At 31.4% G+C, this 20,649-nt stretch overlaps 1 protein-coding gene across 8 annotated transcripts in view; it reads left to right on the top strand.

The window, feature by feature from the left end:
- The window catches only part of LOC122630579 (serine/threonine-protein kinase BRSK2), a 30,038-nt gene extending 14,969 nt beyond the window's left edge, over window positions 1-15,069 (top strand). For 2 of the 8 annotated variants that reach the window (XM_043815203.1, XM_043815210.1), the window contains exons 2-13: window positions 1,556-1,736; window positions 1,978-2,118; window positions 3,287-3,437; window positions 3,614-3,829; window positions 4,425-4,624; window positions 4,904-5,134; window positions 7,358-7,644; window positions 11,309-11,472; window positions 11,589-11,741; window positions 11,860-12,034; window positions 12,744-12,973; window positions 13,858-15,069. In XM_043815203.1, the coding sequence (XP_043671138.1) occupies window positions 1,556-1,736; window positions 1,978-2,118; window positions 3,287-3,437; window positions 3,614-3,829; window positions 4,425-4,624; window positions 4,904-5,134; window positions 7,358-7,644; window positions 11,309-11,472; window positions 11,589-11,741; window positions 11,860-12,034; window positions 12,744-12,973; window positions 13,858-14,082 (2,354 nt within the window). In that variant the 3' untranslated portion in view covers window positions 14,083-15,069. Of the gene's footprint in view, window positions 1-1,555; window positions 1,737-1,977; window positions 2,119-3,286; window positions 3,438-3,613; window positions 3,830-4,424; window positions 4,625-4,903; window positions 5,135-7,357; window positions 7,645-11,308; window positions 11,473-11,588; window positions 11,742-11,859; window positions 12,035-12,743; window positions 12,974-13,313; window positions 13,747-13,857 lie in introns of those variants that run through there. The other 6 variants (XM_043815206.1, XM_043815204.1, XM_043815211.1 and 3 more) reach the window with 6 other exon arrangements.
- The last annotated feature ends 5,580 nt before the right edge of the window (window positions 15,070-20,649 follow it).

The following is a 20,649-nucleotide window of genomic DNA, read 5'->3' as shown; positions in this document are numbered from 1 at the left end:
ATCCTCTTACTTCCTTCCGTAATCGTATCTTTGCTTTTTATTAAGAAAAGGAAAAAAAAGAGAAAAAGAGAGAAAGAGAGAGAGAGAGAAAGAAAAAGGACATTATTTTTTCGTTAAGAAGAGAACAAGAAGAAAAAGAAATATAATAATATTTGCATTCGAGAATGCCGTCGAATTCGTTAGACTTTGATGAAAAAGAAAACGAATGATAAAAAATAAAAAGAAGATAATCGCCTCCTTCAATATTCAACGACGACGTAAAGTATATTCTTATTAATATTAATGTCTCAAATTAGTTGGAATTTTTACGAAATGTTTAATTTATTTTTTTCTGATGATATTATACATGTAATTAAATACATATATGTATTTACTCGTAAAGTTATTCTATATGGGAAGATATTTTTTATTGGTTATTAAATCAAACAATTTTATATCAATATGATAACTATAATTGATAATATATTATATTAATTGATGATAACTTATATAACGTTATTGTATATAAATACACTGATCTTTCATATTTTCGAAATGCAAAAATAAAAAACTAAATTTAGTCGATATATATACAAAAAAGAAAAAAAAGAAACAAAAAAAATTAATCGTAAGCATCGCAAAATTTTAATTTGAAGAAATTTGAATGGTTAATATTATGAACGGCGTTAAATATGTTTCCAAAATAATATTCAATGAACGAATCATGAAAATAAACTATATTAAAGTACGTAGAAAATTACGAAAAAGAAATATTAAAATAAATATAAATCTTAATGAACTATCTTGCATAAGTATAAACAATATATTATAATTACTCTATATATTGGTCCAATCGAAACAAAAGAAAGCATTATAAAAAATTTGCGAATATATTTAGTGAAAACTTTCCCCGAAACTTTCTTTATTATATAATGTTTAAGTGGTAGAAACTTGAGACCACTCGAAGAAGGACGTTTACATAGATGACGTTTTGTGTATACACACATATACAAGCACACACAAACGTGCATTCATATCTCCAGCCATGGAATTGTGAACCCTCTTGAAAAATAAGTCAAAGGTTCAAAGGGTAAAATGGGCTAAGAGAAATCCGAGTACGTATGATATCGAACGTTTAGTTCAGTTTTCTTTCTTTTTTTCTTTCTTTTATTATAATACTATTAAACGAAAACACGAGAGTTCACTTAGGATCGTTCCTATATTTTGAAAATGGATTCGTATGGGGAAAGAATCGTTGAACAATCAAAGAAAAAAGAAAAAAATAATATTTATACATACAAAAAGATATATCGACGATTAATATATAGTATTAAATTTCGTTAAAAGATAATTATAATAATCTAATCTTTTTATTATCACCGTTTCAATATTCAATGTTTATAAAAAAAAAAAAGAGAGAGAGAGAGAGAGAAAAGAAATAAATCATACGTTATTACTTTGAAAATATGGAGAGATTGTCGTCGACACTTTTTTTACGATCACTGTACATGCACATTAAAGGAATACTTCGTATTCTTTATTTTTTTATTATTTCTTTTTATTTTTTTTTTTTAAGGATTGGTCAAACTGGGCGTCCACTGCGTGTTGGGCAAGAAGGTGGCGATCAAGATCATCAACCGCGAAAAATTGTCGGAGTCCGTGTTGATGAAAGTTGAACGCGAGATCGCCATTATGAAGCTGATAGATCATCCCCATGTTCTCGGCCTTTCGGACGTTTACGAGAATAAGAAATATCTGTGAGTAAACTCTTTCTGTTTGTTTTTTACAGAGCTAATAATTTAATAATCTTCGATCGATTCGTTCTATTTCTACGTTGAATCGACATGTTAATTCGAGAGAAAACGAAATAAAACGATCGAACGATTAATTTTCTTTAATATAGTTCGTTGACCTCCTACATGTATCTTTTTGTACGTTTTTCTTGTCCTCTTTTATTTTCCTTTTATTTTTCTTTGTTCTTTTCTCTATGTACGATAGGTACCTCGTTCTGGAACACGTCTCAGGTGGAGAGCTCTTCGATTATCTGGTTAAGAAGGGCAGATTAACGCCGAAAGAGGCCAGAAGATTTTTTCGACAAATCATTTCCGCATTAGACTTTTGCCATAGCCATAGCATATGGTAAGTTAATCTTTTTTTTTTTATTTTCTCAGATAATAATATTGTAACTGTTAACAGTTAAATCGATTAATTTTTATAATAGACAAAAATTTCTATCAATCATATGTATTATTAATACAAAGGTGATTGAGATATAGCAAGAATTTATTAGAATTTATAAGAAAATTATTTTTTCATGAAAAATCTATTATATTATTGATATTATAAGAAAATATTGAAATTCCATTACACCCATGGAAACTTTCAAATTTTTATCTCTTACGAAGATTTTAAAACGACAAAAAAAAAAGCAAGAAACAAATTCGATATTCTATAAATTTCTCATAATGTCTTTGATGTAGAGAAAAAAATATTAACTTAAAAAATTTTATTGGATAAAATAATCGAAATTTTATGCCTATTCGAACGATGTCCAATTGTTGGCAATTTTTCAATAATTCTGAGATATAAAATAAAGCAACAAACATGAAAAGCTATTATATTAAATACCTACGGATATTCATAAAACATAAATACATTTACAATCCTTCTTTCTCCTCCCTCACCTTCAATCTTCATCCGTGCTTCTCATAGTGTTATAACATTTAGTTAAGAAGTCTATTTAAAGTAGATATATAATATCCTTACGTCAGGCACAAAGACTAACTGACACGATTGTCGTTTCTCTACTATGAGTTCTACGAATTGGGTTAAGGATTCGTTCTTAGTATGCAGGAGCAGGAGGGAGGAGAAGTGGGAGTTAGAAGGTGGAAGGAGTTGTAAAAGGAAGCAAAACAAAGGGTACACGATGAGGGTGAAGTTCGGAAAGGCCTAGTTGGCAAAGCGTATCGAGAAAACTGAGTTCAATCGAATAAATTTTCTCTTCGCGATGGTAGACCTAATTTATAGAAGAGCAAAAACAAGAGGAGAAAAAAGATAGGAGAAAAAAAACCTCCGTAAGATTCACTCGTTCGATTGAAAAAATATATATATATATATTAATTCGTGCTAATTAACAATAACGAACAAAAATGAACATACGATTTTTAATTCGGATATCTCATATAGATACATAAGGACATACGTGTACTCAAACACGTAGTAATTAATTTATATCAATCATTTTCTTATTAAACCTACTTATCAAATAAGATAAATCTCAAGTAGTCGTCGTTTTTTCATTTTTCAGTCATAGAGATTTAAAGCCTGAAAATTTGTTATTGGACGAGAAGAACAATATTAAGATAGCGGACTTTGGGATGGCGTCGTTGCAACCAGCGGGTTCGATGTTAGAAACCAGCTGTGGCTCGCCTCATTATGCCTGTCCAGAAGTGATCAGAGTTAGTCTCTTAGTTTAATCAAATGAAAATATATCATTTTTGACAGACGATACTTTCGTAATAAAATAACAATGACGACGACGACAATAATAATAATAATAATAATAATAATAATAACCAAATAAATAAATAAAAGAATAAAGAATAAGAAAAACTCATTTTTTCATTCATTACAGGGAGAAAAATACGATGGTAGGAAAGCAGACGTATGGTCATGCGGTGTTATACTTTATGCACTTTTAGTTGGAGCTTTACCCTTCGACGACGATAATCTAAGAAAGTTATTAGAGAAAGTTAAACGCGGAGTGTTTTACATACCGCATTTCGTACCACCGGAATGCCAGAATCTACTTCGAGGAATGATAGAGGTTGATCCGGACAAAAGATTAACGGTAAGCTACTTACTCAATGGCAAATCGAATTTCTCTCTTCCCTCGCTTTTCCTCATCCTTCCTCCCTCCTATTCTATTTACCCTAACACACGATCGTGATGCTACTATTTTATTTTATTTTTCTATTTTTCTGTTTTTTTTTTTTTCTTTGATACGATCTCACTTTTTTTTTTAATTTACCAACCATTCAAATTTAGCATAAAAATGATAATAATAAAATATAATATACCACGTATATCATAGATATAAAATAAATATCTACACCCTACGTAAAATACACTTATGAAATAAATATATGCACCCTACGTAAACTAAACATATAAAAAGAAATATACACACATATATATATATATACTCACACACACTCCCAAGTGTATTATAAATATAAAAATATACTATACGTATATTATACATATTATAATAAATGTATAATCACGTATAATATAAATATAATAAATATTATGCTACGTATCATCCTTTCGTTCTTTTCGAGTTGATATCTTTTTTAATTTATCAACGTTATTCAAAATTCATTCTATATATTTCGAATATTTTTACGTGTTAATATATCACGATATACGATATTATTTTTCAGCTTGCTGAAATAAACAGGCACGTATGGGTAACAGCGGCGGGGAAAGGGGAATTAGAGTTGGAATTATCGATGATGGACGTGGTGCAGACGCACGTTATTCCGTCCGTTGACGCCATCGATCCCGATGTCTTGCAAGCGATCGCCAGTTTGGGATGTTTTAAAGAACGAGATAAATTAATTCAAGAACTTCTTAGTCCGAAGTAAGAAAATTTCGAAAGAAATCATAAATGATTGACATAAAGAAATATATCATCGTTCAATTGATCAGCATAATATATCGAATCGAATTATCGATAGATATCTTTTTATCTCTCGATAATAATCCAATCGAATTTCGAATATTTTTTCCGCCATATCTTTCCGTTTCTTTTTGTTTTCTTTTTTTGTTTTATTTTCTTTTCTTTTTCCTATCTTTATACATCGATCGCAATACGAATTATATGATTGTTTTGTTTCTTTCTTTCCTTCCTTTTTTCTAGTCATAACACGGAGAAAGTGATATACTTTCTCTTGCTCGAAAGAAAACGAAGAAGGCCAGCATGCGAAGACGAGCTGGAGGTAATGAGAGGTGGTGTAAGAGGAACTGGGGGACAATTGGAAGCCGATCCACCAAGAAAACGAGTGGACACGTGTCGTGTTAACGGCAGTACTGCGTTAAATCTTGGACAAATTAGTCATGGTTCCCCTTTGACACCCAGAAGACAATCGAGGTAAAATTAAAAACTTTTATTTATTCTGTCAATATTTTTTATTAATGGTAAGTATTTGGCAAAATAAATGGTCAGTATCTCTGTGTTTATGTGTGTCATTCTTTATTATATATATATATATTTATTATATATATATATATATATATATATAATAAAGATATTAAAAAAATATATATATGAATATTGAATATACATATATATATGTATGAATATTTTGATCAGTATAAATAATTAAGTCTAAAGATTGCGTCATTTATATTACGTATTGATATTTTATTATAAATATTGACCAGATTTATTTAAAATATTGAATGAAATATATTGAAAATACTGACGGAATAAATAACAGTTAAATTAACAATGATTTTACATATTCTTTTTCTTTATTTTTCTTTCTTTCTTTCTTTCTTTCTTTCTCTTTCTCTCTATTTTCTTTTTTCTTTATTCGTGCTTTCATTCACGATGACAAGGCGTATTTCTTTATAACGAAGAAAAATAACAATGTTAACGATGGTGAACGCCTTATCGCAACTCTGACCTAGATCTCGGCTCTATCATTTTTCGATCACAGTACAGTGAACATTTAGCTTTAAGGAAACTCAAACAATTAGTATATTTTGTTATAATTTTACAGCTCTTTCTTTCAACAATTTCTTTTTTCTTTTCTTCTTTTCTTTCTTTCTTTCTTTTTTTTTTTTTAATTAATTATTCATTTATTATAATGAAAAATCATAATGTCAAACGAATTACCGATAGGAAAAAAGTATGCATTAGCTTTGGCGAAAAATAATAACATTTTGTTAAAATATTCTATTACCATTTTGCAATCATTTTTTATTTTCTTTTGTCTTTTTTATTCCCTTTTTTTTTTATTCAATAAAATATTATTATTTCAAATGAATTTTTGATCGTAAAAAAGCAAGTATCAGCTTTGAAGAGAAATAATTACATTTTCTCTCTACAATTGTTTATCTTTTATATATATATATATATATTCGTTCTTTTCTTTTTTTTATATTTAACGCATATAATTTCAATAGAATGTTTGACGAAAAAATCGAGTATTAACGTTAAAAAAAATATCAGAATTAATTATCGTACCTCGCTACAATATTATAACTTGAAAACTTATCTTCCTCATATTCGTTTATCGTATTAAATGCTTCTCCTGTAATTATTTCAAGTACAAAATATTCTGTAATTATTCTCAGTACGAAAACCTATATAATTATATCAGAAACACATGAAATATATTATACAAAACGCGAGAAATAATCGAGATATGATCGTTTATATCCGATTAATATAATCGTTTCTTTTCTTTTTTCATTGCAACCAATCTTTTTTCTTTTTCTTTTCTGTTTTTCTTTCCAAAAATTAATTGATTTTAGAAAAATTTTCTCTCTACCGAGCCACGATTACAAACTATATAACAGACATTACCGTAATTATCAGGAAGGAAAACGTGAAAGCTTACGGACGTCGGACCGACGTTTAATCGCTCGAAGCGAGAAAGCAAACGTACACACGACCTTAGTTTTACGCTACGATATCGCGTGACTTTGTTGTTACGCCTTTGGACGTGTCGCGTGCTCGATATCACACGCGTTTCCCGTTTCTTTCTTTTCTTTTGTTTCTCTCTCTCTCTCTCTCTCTCTCTCTCTCTCTCTCTCTCTCTCTCTCTCTCTCTCTCTCTCTTTCTCTCTGTTTCTTCTTTTTCATTGTTTTCTTTATTTTCCTTTCCGTATCCTCGCGCGTTCAGCGAGCCGTGCGAGTTTTATATAGACGATTAGCACGAACACACGTATCCACGAGCTTCTTCTAATAACTTATTATTCATTCCTCCTCTTACTCCTCTTATTTGTTTTAATATCGAATTCTCATGATCATGTAAACTTGATTTAACGATAAGATATTGTGACCTAATGATCATATAAAAGCGACCCAAGTTATATATTTATTTACTTTCTTCTTTTCTTCAAGGTTCTACGTAATTACTTGTTATAATTATTATTAATATGAACGTAAAATAAAAAAATGGTCAATCGATTCAATCCTACACGCTTGGATAATTTAGACAAAGAAAAATGGAAAAGGAACTAAACATTACTTCATCAAAATAAAATGATGTCATATCTCCTCGTAAACATCAATATCGTTGCCAATAACAACAATATTTCCAGAGGTCGTATAAATAAGATAAACGACGCATTTCCATTTCAGTACGAGGCATCACGCACGACGGTCGCCAAGTACCGGATGTCATACGCACGCATCTCACTCGCACGCATCGACACCTGGTGGTTCACCGTTACACGTACCAAACGTGCCAGGTCTTCTAAGTCCACACAGATCGGTGCCAACCTCTCACATAAGTCAAACGGGTAGTCCGCATCGACTTTCGGCTGTAACCACTACCGGTGGAAATGGTACTCCTCCGAGTCAAGGGGTGCCAACTCCAACTCCGGCCCTGGCCAACGTCGGGATCGAATTGAACGATGTTCAACCCGGTGAGTCCCTCTCTCTCTCTCTCTCTCTCTCTAGAAATCCAATTTGCTTTTACTAAGCTCATTTGCTTGTACTCTCTGTGTATAATACACGTTGAAATTCTTAACAAGTTTTCTTACACGATGAAAACCTTCTTCTTCTTCTTCTTCTTCTTCTTCTTCTTCTTCTTCTTCTTTTTCTTATTATTCTCTTTAAACTACTTTTGTAAACGATCCGAAGCAAAGAACAAAAAAAAAAAAGAAAATAAAAAATAAAGAAAAAAAGAAAGAATATGGCGGAGTTATTCCATCAAGAACATCCATCAAGCAATCTTAGAAAAGGAATACAAAGTGACTTTGAACGATATCATGAATAAATCAGAGTATATGTTATGAATTTCGATCGATCGATCATTCGTCCGAACATCTATTTTGCAATTTTATAACACAGATAACATAAACTCTCTACGAGAGGATAAGTTTCCACTAGGATCGATTAATCGAAAACTTCCGACGTAGTACGTATTACTCGTGAAAGACGATATAAAAGTATCGGGCAAAGGCAAATACATTGCTTTGGCAGCGACGACGCAAACGAGTTCCTATAATCGAATTGATATCTGCGCCAGACATCGCTTTAACCGAAACCACGTGCGTGAAAGAGAAAGATAGAATGAGAAAAAGAGAAAAAAGAGTGAGTGAGGAAAGAGAGGGGGAGAGAGAAAGAGAGAAATCCTTCTCATCCTTGCCCATTCAAGTCTTATTTTGAAATTCCTCTAATCGATAATAACTCGCTAAATGGCTAATTCCCCGAGCCAGACGATCAAATGCAATAACGATATATACGTCTGTGTGTGTGTATGTATATATATATATATATATATATATATATATATATATATCTTTCTCTCTCCCTCTTCACTTTGGTAGCCTTCATCGAGAAACCGTCAATCGCAGTAACGTTTCATGTGTCATTTCAAGTCCTTCCGAAAATGTAATTTTCCTGACTTTCCGTTTCCTGTTCTCGTATATCGTATAGAAGGTACGATATATAAAACGATCGATCGTATATACAGGTTGATTATAATTTAAAAGTCAGGTGAATATCTCCTTTGTTAAGAGCAACAGAAAAAAGAAATATATATATATATATATAAAAATATATTTGTATATATATAAATATATATAAATATAGAAAACTATTAATTATTAACATATATGTAATAATCTTTCTTCGGTATAATTTGCATAAAATAATTAATTTAAAAAAAAAATAATACAATATTGTTCCATAAAACAAAAACTAAAAATCACTAAACTTACAGATAATCGGTTTAACAGATAGTCGGGTGTTTTATATTTCGTACTTCGAAAATATTTGGCATATAAAATCATGAAACTTTTTTTAATATCAATTTGTATATACGAAAGCTTAATCCTAACCATTGTCATATTCAAATCACTTAACTTATAAAGTTTTAACATACGAGTATCATCAATTATTACTATTCCATAGTTATTCAGAACACATACATAGGCATAATTAAAATTTTTAAAAGCTGTTTAGAAACTATAATACCAAAATGATTCCGATAATACTTTATAAAGAGCATTAGTCGTTTCTCATAGCTGACTAATCTCACAGACTACCCCAACATTCTAAGGCTATCGAATTACATCAGAGTTCCCTGTGTTTATCGTCTCAAGATCGCGTGTCAATGTTTAAATGGAGCCTATCGCGACGACGACATCAATTACGATAATGTTTCTGAAAAATATTATATATTAAAATGTATATATAACGATATATATATATATATATATATATATATATATATATATAAATTCGTAACGCGAACGTGAAGTTATTTATTTTTATAATATAACAAATAAATAAATAAATAAATATATATACATACATTATATTAATACTGTTTTTAACTAGAAACATTTCTTAGATTATAAACATTTCTAATATGTAATTTGAAAATACTTCATTATTTCCAATGATTATACGTTATAATAATGATTTAATCGATGTATCTTTTGCTAAGTAAAAACATTTGTCAATATAACAAATGAGTTTCTAGTTATAAATAATCATTAATAAAATATATATATATATATTTTTTTATTTACTTGTTATAATCATGCTTCTTTATTTCTTTTTTTTTTGTGTATTAGAAAGTTCCTTTGTAGAAAAAGAAAGGAAAAAGAAAAAGCGTAAACGAAATAATTATAACACATTTATCAAACTTGACAAACGAAAACGTTTCACGCTTGGGGGTGAATCAAAGATCACGTAAAAACCATCTTAGCTGGGAACGGATACAATCACAGAGAAAGAAAAATCGTCGTCGTTGGACAATGATACTGCGAAATGCTTCACTCGACGAATCGCGGCCATCCAAAGTGTTTGCACGAAGTCCGAACAAAGTCCGTGCCGAGGGCATTAGTACCCTCGTCGTCGTCTGAGTACTATGCTTTATCTTTTCGAGCGGGGCGGAGACGCTTTAAAATATGCAGGTGACCTCTGTGAAGCATGGATTCTCTCTAACGAGAGAATACTGCACGAAAAATCGTCGTTAAAGGGGTGTGTAACGAACAGTGTAAGAAAAAGAAGAAGAAGATATATACATATATTTATATATAGATATATATATATTAAAATATAGATATATATTTTATATATACATAACACATATATATAATAGGATGAAACTGTTATGATTAAAGAAAAAATAGTCCTCATAAAAGTCGAATATATCCTTTAATATTCTTTTCTCGCATCGATATAATTTACGATCTATGTAAACCATTTGTACGACAAATTTGTACATAGAAAACTATGCAACGAATTATTATTCGCAAAAATATTGCGACGCAAATGGGAATTTCTGAAATATTTAGCAAAGTAAAAAGAAAATATTCAAATCTTTTCCATGATATATATTTCCATATCATAGGTTGATTCATAATCGAATAATTAAAAAAATAATAGGTAGTACCAAAGACATGTATATATATATATATTTTTTTTTTAATGATTCCACATTATCACGAAAGTAGAGTCAGATGGGTCAACTTTGTAATTACCGGTACAATTAACGATAATGAACTGGGGAGAACATTTTGAACGAGTCGCTGATAATATCGTCGACAAAAAAGAGAATATAGAATTCATTTGCATATTTTTTTTCACGTCAAAACTTTCCACTTGTTTTTATACGTTATTACGAATCGTGTATGAACGAAAGAATATTAGAAATATTTAGAATCGTTAGTATTGATTAATCTCTTAATGAGGAAAAAGAAAAAAAGGAGAAATTATCTAGCTCATTTTTCAGATTACTTTCGTGATAAAAAGAAAAGAAAGAAAAAAAAAAATAAGAAATAAATCTAGTTGTTCGTTCTTTTTTTCAGTCCTGTTGAAAACAAAATTAATTTACCCTAAAGTTATTTATATCCTCGTCCGCGTAAAATTTGATATTGAATCGATCGAAATAAATTTCATATCGACGTGTACATCCAACGTGTTCGACCCTTAAAAATCTCCCATCCAGGTTAACAGATTAATGGGGGAAAAAAAAGAAAAAACAAAATGGGAAAAAAAAAAAAGGAATTCCCTCGCGTTGCAATAGGTATGCGATATATCGAGGTGACACCAAAACGCGTCAATGAAATTCAGTTCGTTTTACAGTGGTCGCAGTTGGTGTTACACCACCAGGCTCGCCACATACTGGCGCAGGTTCCGGCGCTTACCATTGGAGATCTCGATTGACCACATTGAAGAATTCCTTCCTGGGTAGTCCCAGATTCCATCGTCGTAAATTGCTCACTAGTACGGAAGAGGTAAGAAATTTACGAATCGCAGAACGTTTCCGTTTATCGATTCCTATTCAATTCATCGTTTTGAATTCCATCGAACAAAATTGCATTCCAATTTTTCCCTTTCTTTTCTATCTAAGGTACATCTAACACCGGAATCCTCGCCAGAATTAACGAAAAGATCATGGTTTGGTAGTCTAATGACGACCGAAAAAGACGAGACATTTACAGTTCTCGTCAAAGGGAAACCATTGGCCAGCGTGAAAGCCGATTTGATTCACGCTTTTTTGTCGGTAAGCATATAACACATATATACATACATATATACACTTTTCAATTGTACATCTGATATTAATCTTATCAAATTTTCATTCGTTAAATTTTATTGTTCCATATGCGATCGATTTACAGATAGCCGAACTATCGCACAGTGTGATTTCACCGATGTCGTTCAGAGTAGAATATAAAAAGGGTAGCACGGCACCAGCCATGTTTCAAAGGCAGGTCCGATTTCAAGTTGACATAAGCGGTATTACGAAGCAGTCTAACGAGCCACTATTCGCCATTACTTTTACGTTATTAAGTGGTAAATATTAAATATCTTACTTGTCTTTCCCTTCTTTTATTGATCCATCACTCGATCATGACGACCTCACATATTTCTTCTCTTTTTGTTGTTTCTTTTTTTTCAAATATAAACGAACAAAAACGTTTCTTCGATTCTTCTCTCTCCTCTCTCTCTCTCTCTCTCTCTCTCTCTCTCTTTCGTATATATCTTTGTCGCGAGTTTATACCGAATGAAAGATGCGGCTAAGCGAATGACAAAACCGAAGGTACAAAGCCCTTTCAAAGTCTGACTCTAGACACCGTAAACCGAGAAAGAGAAAGAAAGATAGATAGAGATACAGATACATATAAATATATATATATATATATATATATATATATATATATATATAAAGAGAGAAAGAGAGAGGTAGTTTGGCGTTTGGCATTTGGCAGCCATCCAAGCGCAACTAGATCGATGTTACCTTGGCACGTACGCCTTCTCCATACCGACTTAAATCTTATCTACGTATATTTTACGTACGAAAGAACTATGGTATACGTTATTTCGCACTTATTTTTTATACTTTTCGTAACATTTAAAAACATGATTCCATGATGTCGTCGAGATTCGAGAGAAAAAAAAGAAAAATGATAAATACGATCCCTGCCCGTTCCCCTTTTCTAATCGTTGTATTAAAATTAACAATTATTTAAACAATTTTTCTTTCGTACATTTCTTCCATTAGGAAATATTCGAAGATTTAGGAGGGTCTGCGAACACATACAATCGCAAGTATGTTCTAGAAACGTCGGTTTGAATTTAACCGGACAAACCAGAGCAGCACCACCGAGTCCAAGAGCATCTAGAAAGTTTGCCACGGAAATGAGCGAAAGTTCTAGCTGCGGAAGTGACACCAGCGAAAGGCTATTTCTCAGTCCTCATCCCGCTACCAGACAGGTAGTCTGTTTCAACAAGGTAGTGCACCATTGTCATCATCCTTTCGCCATTTATATTTGTCTTTTCTCTCTCTATTTTTTTTCTTTTTTTTTTCATTGTTTTCTATCGGGGTATTTTTTTCTTTTGTATTTTTTTTGTCTTCTTACTTGTCTCAACAAACTTTAAACGAACTCGGAAAATCTACGTTATGAGTTGATAGCTCCGTTAATGAGACGAGTATAATATCTAATTGTAATTAACTCTTGTAAGAAAAAATAGTAGATGAAAAAGAAAGAAAAAAAAAAAAAAATGGCTCTTGCGCGTCAGTTTCAGGCACCACTCGTAATCTCTTCTCAGTAATAACGATTTTCGATTTTAGTACCGGATAAAAAGCGAGCCGAAAATGAAAGCTAAAGCCCGAAGAGTGGTCTCGATGTGCGCTCGATTCACGTAAAAATCTTTTTATCGTTTACTCGTCGATCAATCAAAAAATTATTACTATTATTAAAGAAGAAAAAAAAACAAAAAAAAAAACAAAAAAAAAATTAAATAAATCATCGTTTCCCATATTTAGTCGCTTAGATTGCTCGATAACCATCACGTAGTGAATTCCATTGAATTCGTTAAAATCTCTCATTAATCGCTTAATCGTAGAAAATACTTTAGATTATATAGAGAACACCCCTCTCCCCACCCTTGCCCCTTATTATAGAAAAGTTCCCTTTGATTAGTCTTAGTTTGAACGAAGTAATAATTTTATCGTTAACATATACATATATAAGATAAAATATTAAATGATAAAGTGTAATTAATTGTTAATTTTTTTTTCTTCCCCTTCTCTCTCTCTCTCTCTCTCTCTCTCTCTCTTTCTCTCTATCTCTCTCTCTCTCTCGCTCTCACTCTTGCTCTCTGTCAACGATCAGATCGACTCGGATATGGAATCGGACACATCAGTGTTCGATGTGAAGTCACCTACGCGCGAAAATGGCCGAAGAAGTTCGACGTCGACCAACAACAACAATCCTTTACCTGGCGACTCAACACCGACACCAGGTAGTCCACCTAAAGCGGTTCGAAGTAATTCCGAAAGTCAAAACACACCGGAAAAAAAGTGCGTCACGACGATGAGCGGCAACAACATAGCGTGATACTATCAGAACTTACGCTTCGAATTCCGATCGAGTCTGAAGAATATCTGGGACAGTGCTCAGAGGTTTTGGTGAGATAGACAGAAAGAAAAACAGATAGACAGGCAGAGAGAAAGAGAGAAAGAAAGAGAAAGAAAGAGAGAGAGAGAGAGAGAGACAGAGAGAAAGAGAGAAAGAGAGAAAGACAGACAGAGAGATAGAGAGAAGACCGTCGTATTTTTTTCAAGATCGACCAGAACAGTAACAGATCGTCAGAGCTGAGACATCAGAGCTGAAGAAGAAGAAGAAAATAGGGAAAAAATTGGATACAAAACCAAAAACTCTCATATTGATGTTGGGGAAGGTCGGAAGGATTCAGAAATAGTTCATTAAAAACTTTTAGAAGAAAAAAGAAACAAGAACAAAAAAGACAAAAATACTAGAAAGCTCAATTATTTCAAACGTTACCAGATGCATATATATATATATATATATATATATATATATATCGAGTGGAAAGAAAAACATTTGAAACTTTTCTGAAACAAAACTCACAGTAGAAAAGAATAAGAGGACGAAGAGGAACTAAAAGAGGACCAGAACAACTTCTTAAATGAGATGATGGATTTTTGTTGTTTCAGGATATTACAGTTCCGCGTTCCACAGCGAGAAAAGTACGTAAAAAGAATTATGTAAAAGCCGAAATGTTCACTGCCGCTAAGAACTATCGAGTTCGAGCTGGCAAATCAATTGTCGTTCGAATCGAAGCGATCGAATTCAAAATTTCTAGTCAAGAGACGTAAACTTTTAATGATTCATGTATGTCTTTTCGTTTATAACACGCTCCCCGACGTTGTTCTTCTTAGATTTTTTGTTTCTCTCTTTCTTTCTCCTTTTTTTCTAATTCTCTGAGATATAACGATTTTTTGCTTTTTATAAAGAGCGAATAAATGAAGGAACTCATGGAAAACAACAAAAATATCAATCAAATCAAAAAAAAAATAAAAATAAAAATTGTTGTAACACGAACGAGCCTGGTACGAAAGAAAGAGAAAAAACAATTAGCGAACAGATACATATAAATATATATATGTACATATATATATATGTATGTATGTATGTATGTATGTAGTAGAGTCACGAAAGCCAATATCTTATAGAACAAATAAAGAGATAGGAGAACAAGAAGAGTAGAGATGAAGAGCCCAGGATTTTGTCGACGAAATGCAAAGGCGAGAGATTTATTTTTTTCACGCATGAAAGAATAACATTTCAGAAGACTAATATTAAATGCATACATTAAATAAGTACGTAGTTGATGCGACGTGTACAACTTCTCTGCTTCTCATCGAGAATGGAATATTAGAAAAAGAAAGAAAGAAATAAAACTAAAGAAAAAGAGAGAGAGAAAGAGAAACGATCACGATTCACATATAAATGACACGGGGAAGAATAAGTATCTAATATTTCTATACATAGCGTATGGGATAAGCGATAAAGACAAATATTATTATCATTATTGTACGTACACAATTTTGTCAACACAGACATATCTTGAAATTATCCCAGCTTCGTACTAATGGAAAGATTTAAAAAAAAGGGTGGGAGAAATGTTAAAAAAAAAAAAAGAAAGAATAAAAAGAAAGAAAGAAATAGAAGAAGAAGAAGAAGAAGAAGAAGGAGGAGAAGACGACGAGAAATAAAAGGGATAAAAGTGGGACAAAAGCGTTGTAGGACTAATGTGATTACCGACATTATTTTATAGCATGAGACGAGAAGAAAAAAAAAAAAAAGAAGAAGAGGAACCAAAAAGGAACAAAAGTTTGCAAGAAATTCGTTAATAAATATCGTGTAATAAAAATGCGTCGCGTTACTTTTTCCACTGGTGTGTTATTCGTGGTAAATTTGTGATTTTACAAGACGCGAGAAAACGTATGTACGAAATTCGTATTCGATCGGAAATACGGTCGATCGAAAATTTCGTATGTAATTTGAAAAAAACAAGAAAATAAAAGAAAAAGAAAAAGGAACATACACACAGGCAAAAAACAAAAGTAAAATAACGACGACGACAATTACGCCCCTTTCAGGCTTTTAAAAAAAGATCGTCTGCGATTAGTTAGAAACTTAGGCGCGAAGATTCGATGTGTAAATGTTTGTTCGAATCAAAATTATAATGTCGAAGCGGTTGGTCCCGATAACTCTCTCGCTTTAGACATAAATATATTATTATTATATCGCACACGGCGACTCGTTCCTATATATAAGTAGCCGAAAAAAGTTACGGCGTTTTTTCGAACGACTGTTTTATGCGATTAGCTGGAATACGCGAGTGATCATCGATCCCCTTTTGTCTTTCTTTTCGTTTCGATTATTTCAGAAATGAATGTACGTATGTAATAGAAAATGAATGAATGAATGAATGTATGTATGTATGTATGTATGTGTGTGTATGTATGTATGTATGTATGTATGTACGTGTATGTATCTCTTGAGACGAGAACGATGGCCATACTAAAAGAAACAAACAAAGAAACAAACAGACAAACAAAAACAAAAAACAAAAATAGCAAAAAGAAAATCCTTCGAATCGTTTGTATTTCGTTTGCCTGTTTACCTATTTGCCCTCGTCAATCGTGACTTTTCTTCTTCGTGTCGTTCATCCGATCGGAATAATTCTATCATTTTTCTTCGTAATAGAAAGAGAAAAAGAAAAGAAAGGAAACAAAAGAGAATTGAAAATAATCGCGATCAACCGAACGACACGGGAAATGAATTTTCTACAAGATTCGTTGGAACAAAAAAGATATCTGCCATTATCAAATTTAAGTCTCTAAGAACGAATTGAAAAATGACATTTTTCGTTTATCTTATCCTCCGTTCTCTACCACCTTTACCTCTCCGTTTGCTCCCCTAAACACCTATCCACCGCTATTTCATTGTTTAAAAATTTTTAAAAATACATATGACATCGTAATCAGAATTTCAAATCCAGGCTTTGCAAAACGAATTCGCAGAATCATGAATTACAAGGATGTGCGAGGAGCGCGTAAAGGGTTTCAATGTAATTAGATAGTCGAGATGAATCTAATTTAGTATTACGTCACACCATTACTTATAAATTGGAAAGTTAGATGTAAGCTTGCGGTTATCTATTTACTAATTGCGAATAAATATAAAACTAACATATATATATATATAAAAATATGATAATATATATATATGATAAGTGATATTATAATAATATAATAATAATGTATTAATATTAATAATAACATTAATAATAATAATAAATAATAATAATAACAATAACAATAATAATAATAATAATAATAATAATAATAATAATAATAATAGTAATGATAATGATAAATAACAAGGAAAGAAAAGGGGGAAAAAAAGTGAGGGAGTTTAAAGAAAAGAAAAAGAAGAAGAGGAAGAGAAAGAGGAAGAAGAAAGAGTAAAGATGGAACAAATTACCGGCCATACTAAACTAGGATTTTATATCGTGCGAAACTAACTAAAAAATATTTAAAAAAATAAAAAAAAAAGAAAAGTAAAAACAAAGAAATAACAATTGAAGAAGAAGAAAAAAAGAAGAAGAGAAAGAGGAAGAGCAAAAAGAGAGAAAGCTCGATACTACAGTGAATCCAGAATGAATAGTACGGACCCGCGTGTGATGGGAAGATAAATCACAAATATGGAGGACGGACTATGCAGAATTAAAGAAAAAAAGAAAGAAAAACGACCGATGTAGGGAGAGGGAGGGGATTAGTTAATTGTCTCTTGGTCACGTCGTAGCTAACAAGCGAGTATATATGTACTTATATTCGCGAGTGTATCTGTACGAAAATAACGGAATACTCGCTAATCTCTCACGTGTCTCCCATTTATTTTTCGATTCGCTTTTGCGTGTCGCCGTGACTCTGCGATCAAGATTAAGTACATGCGTGATCAATCTTTCCTGCGATCGTTTATTTGCAAACGATCTTCCTCTCTATAAAGATAAAAAAAGAAAAATAAAGAAAAGGAAACAAACAAACAAGAAACAGAGAAAAGTCGAAAAATTAAAAAACAAAAAACCGATTATATTAACAGAAATAAATATCTTAGAAATTTCGTGTATATTATTTTCATGTTATACATATCCGTATACACATATACACGTATGTATATATATATATGTGTGTGTGTGTATGTAAATATTACAAACAGATAAGAAAAGACGATCGCTCGATGGATCATCGGCCATCTTGTTTAAAGTTCGCGCATGTAATTAAATACTTACTCTCGTTCGCAGAAATCTCAACGTGAGACCCACAAACTTGCAGGCATATTAATATAATAGAAATTCACGACACCACATAAATCTTAAGAAACATTGATATATAAACTATAGACCGATGGACGACGTTTGATGATATATAGGGAGATTTTTATACAATTTATAAGGGCGATTCGCGATCGATCGATTGATTTTAATGCACGTTTTTCTATCATTATTATTCTTGCCATGGTTTTCTTAATATGTATAATTTATGTATGTATGTACGTACATACGTACTTAGTTAAGTACGTTACTTACACGTAAGCAAGCTCGTATCATCTTTAAATCTATATACGTTTCAATGATCATCTCGACATTTCCATTGTTATAACATTCCTTCCTCAAAGATATTAAACATTTTTGTGAAGAAAACTTCGATCGAAACGACGAGACATTCCTAACGATTATGATTCGCTTATAATTCGAATTATAATGAGAAGCAAAAGACACGAAAGACATATACACACATACACACAAAACTTCGCGCATATTGGTGCACTGTCGTGTCTGGGCATTATATTATCTATTGTAAGATACACACTCACACGTACCTTTTCTTTTTTTCTTTCTCTCTCTCTCTCTCTTTCTCTTTCTCTCTCTCTCTCTTTTTCACTAGTAGTTTAAAATTATTTATTGTTATTCTGCTTCAAAAGCGATCGTGTAATTCTGGATCTCTTGTAGATCTCTCTCCCTCTCTCTCTCTCTCTCTCTCTCTCTCTCTCTCTCTCTCTCTCTCTCTCTCTCCCTCTTTCTCTCTCTCTCTCTTTCTGTCTCTAAGTCATTTGTTAGATAAATCTTAAATATTGATATTATTTTCTCATATCGTTTAGTCGCTAATTTTTAACTTATAATACATCACGCTATTAGATAAATCTATGAAACAAATACAAAAATGAAAGGAAAAACAAAAAAAGAAGGAAGCTTATTTATTACTCGGCTTTGTTCACGAGCACGTTGAACGAATTTTTGTCAGGTCTCTTGAGAGACTTTTCATATGAGAAAACGCGTCGATGAATAATTAAAAAAATAAAAAAAATAAAAATAGAAATTGCCATGTATCGGCAAATGACGACGCTTCAAAATATGTGTATGTATGAATGAATGTATGTATGTATGTATGTATGTATGTATGTATGTATGTATGTATGTATGTATTTATATATTTATTTATTTATTTATTTGTTTATTTATTTATTTATTTATTTATTTATTTCACCGATAACAACAAAAAAGCGATTAAAAAAACCATAAAAAAAGCAATTAATTCTTTCGACGAGCGGATGATACGTCAATCGTAATAATGATCATCGTTATATTATCGTTGTTACAACAACGAAAAGAAAAAGAAAAAGAAAGAAACTTCTCAGAGATAGATAAATCAAGTTTGACTATAACGCGTCGAAATCGCATGTTTTCAAAAATATCGACCGGAATATCTTCAGTGCAGCACATATCAACGAGATGTTGTTTAAAACGTTTTCAAAAAAAGAAAAAAAAAAGAAAAAGAAAGAAAAAAGGAAAAAAAATGCAAACAAACGAAAAAGGAAAAAAAAGTAGAAGAAAAATGGAGAATATTTAGACGCGAGATAAATCGAGATTTTTCTTTTTTTAAATCACTGAGATATGACGCTTTTCCTAATGTCATGAAAATAATATTTTCATTCGACGAAAATAACGACGAGAGGCATCGTTTTATTGTTTATCGTAATGCTTCTATTTATATATATGGTCAATATTTTTATTAATTAATGGTAAGTATTTTATCAAATAAATGGTCAATATATATGAATATTTTAATGAGTATAAATAATTAAATGTCAGAGTTTGTATCATTTATATTGTTTACCTATCGATATTTTATTATAAAGACTGACCGTTCATTTGGAATTACTGACCAAATGTTTAAAAATATTGATCGAATTAATAGAGAAAAGTCTTAATGTAATACCTGAAGTGGACCGGAAGTGGATCGAGATATATAAATATGTACTTCTTCGACGTGTATAATATCTAAAATATTCGAGCCAAAATATGATATATCCCCAAAAGTAATGATATAGAAAGAGCGTTTAAGAAAGAAAGAAAGAAAAAGAAAATATCCATGGAGATAAGTTAGTCGTTGTTATTAATATGTAGATCAGAAAAATTCGTGCTTTCTTCATGTGTAAACAAAATATCTATAGATCGTTCTATGCTCCTGTGTATTCCGAAAATTATCTAAATATATATGTATGTAAGTATGCATATAAATACTTAGATAC

This window comes from Vespula pensylvanica, chromosome 7, assembly GCF_014466175.1.
Source record: "Vespula pensylvanica isolate Volc-1 chromosome 7, ASM1446617v1, whole genome shotgun sequence".
Taxonomy (NCBI): domain Eukaryota; kingdom Metazoa; phylum Arthropoda; class Insecta; order Hymenoptera; family Vespidae; genus Vespula; species Vespula pensylvanica.
This window is presented reverse-complemented; position numbering and strand designations above follow the sequence as displayed.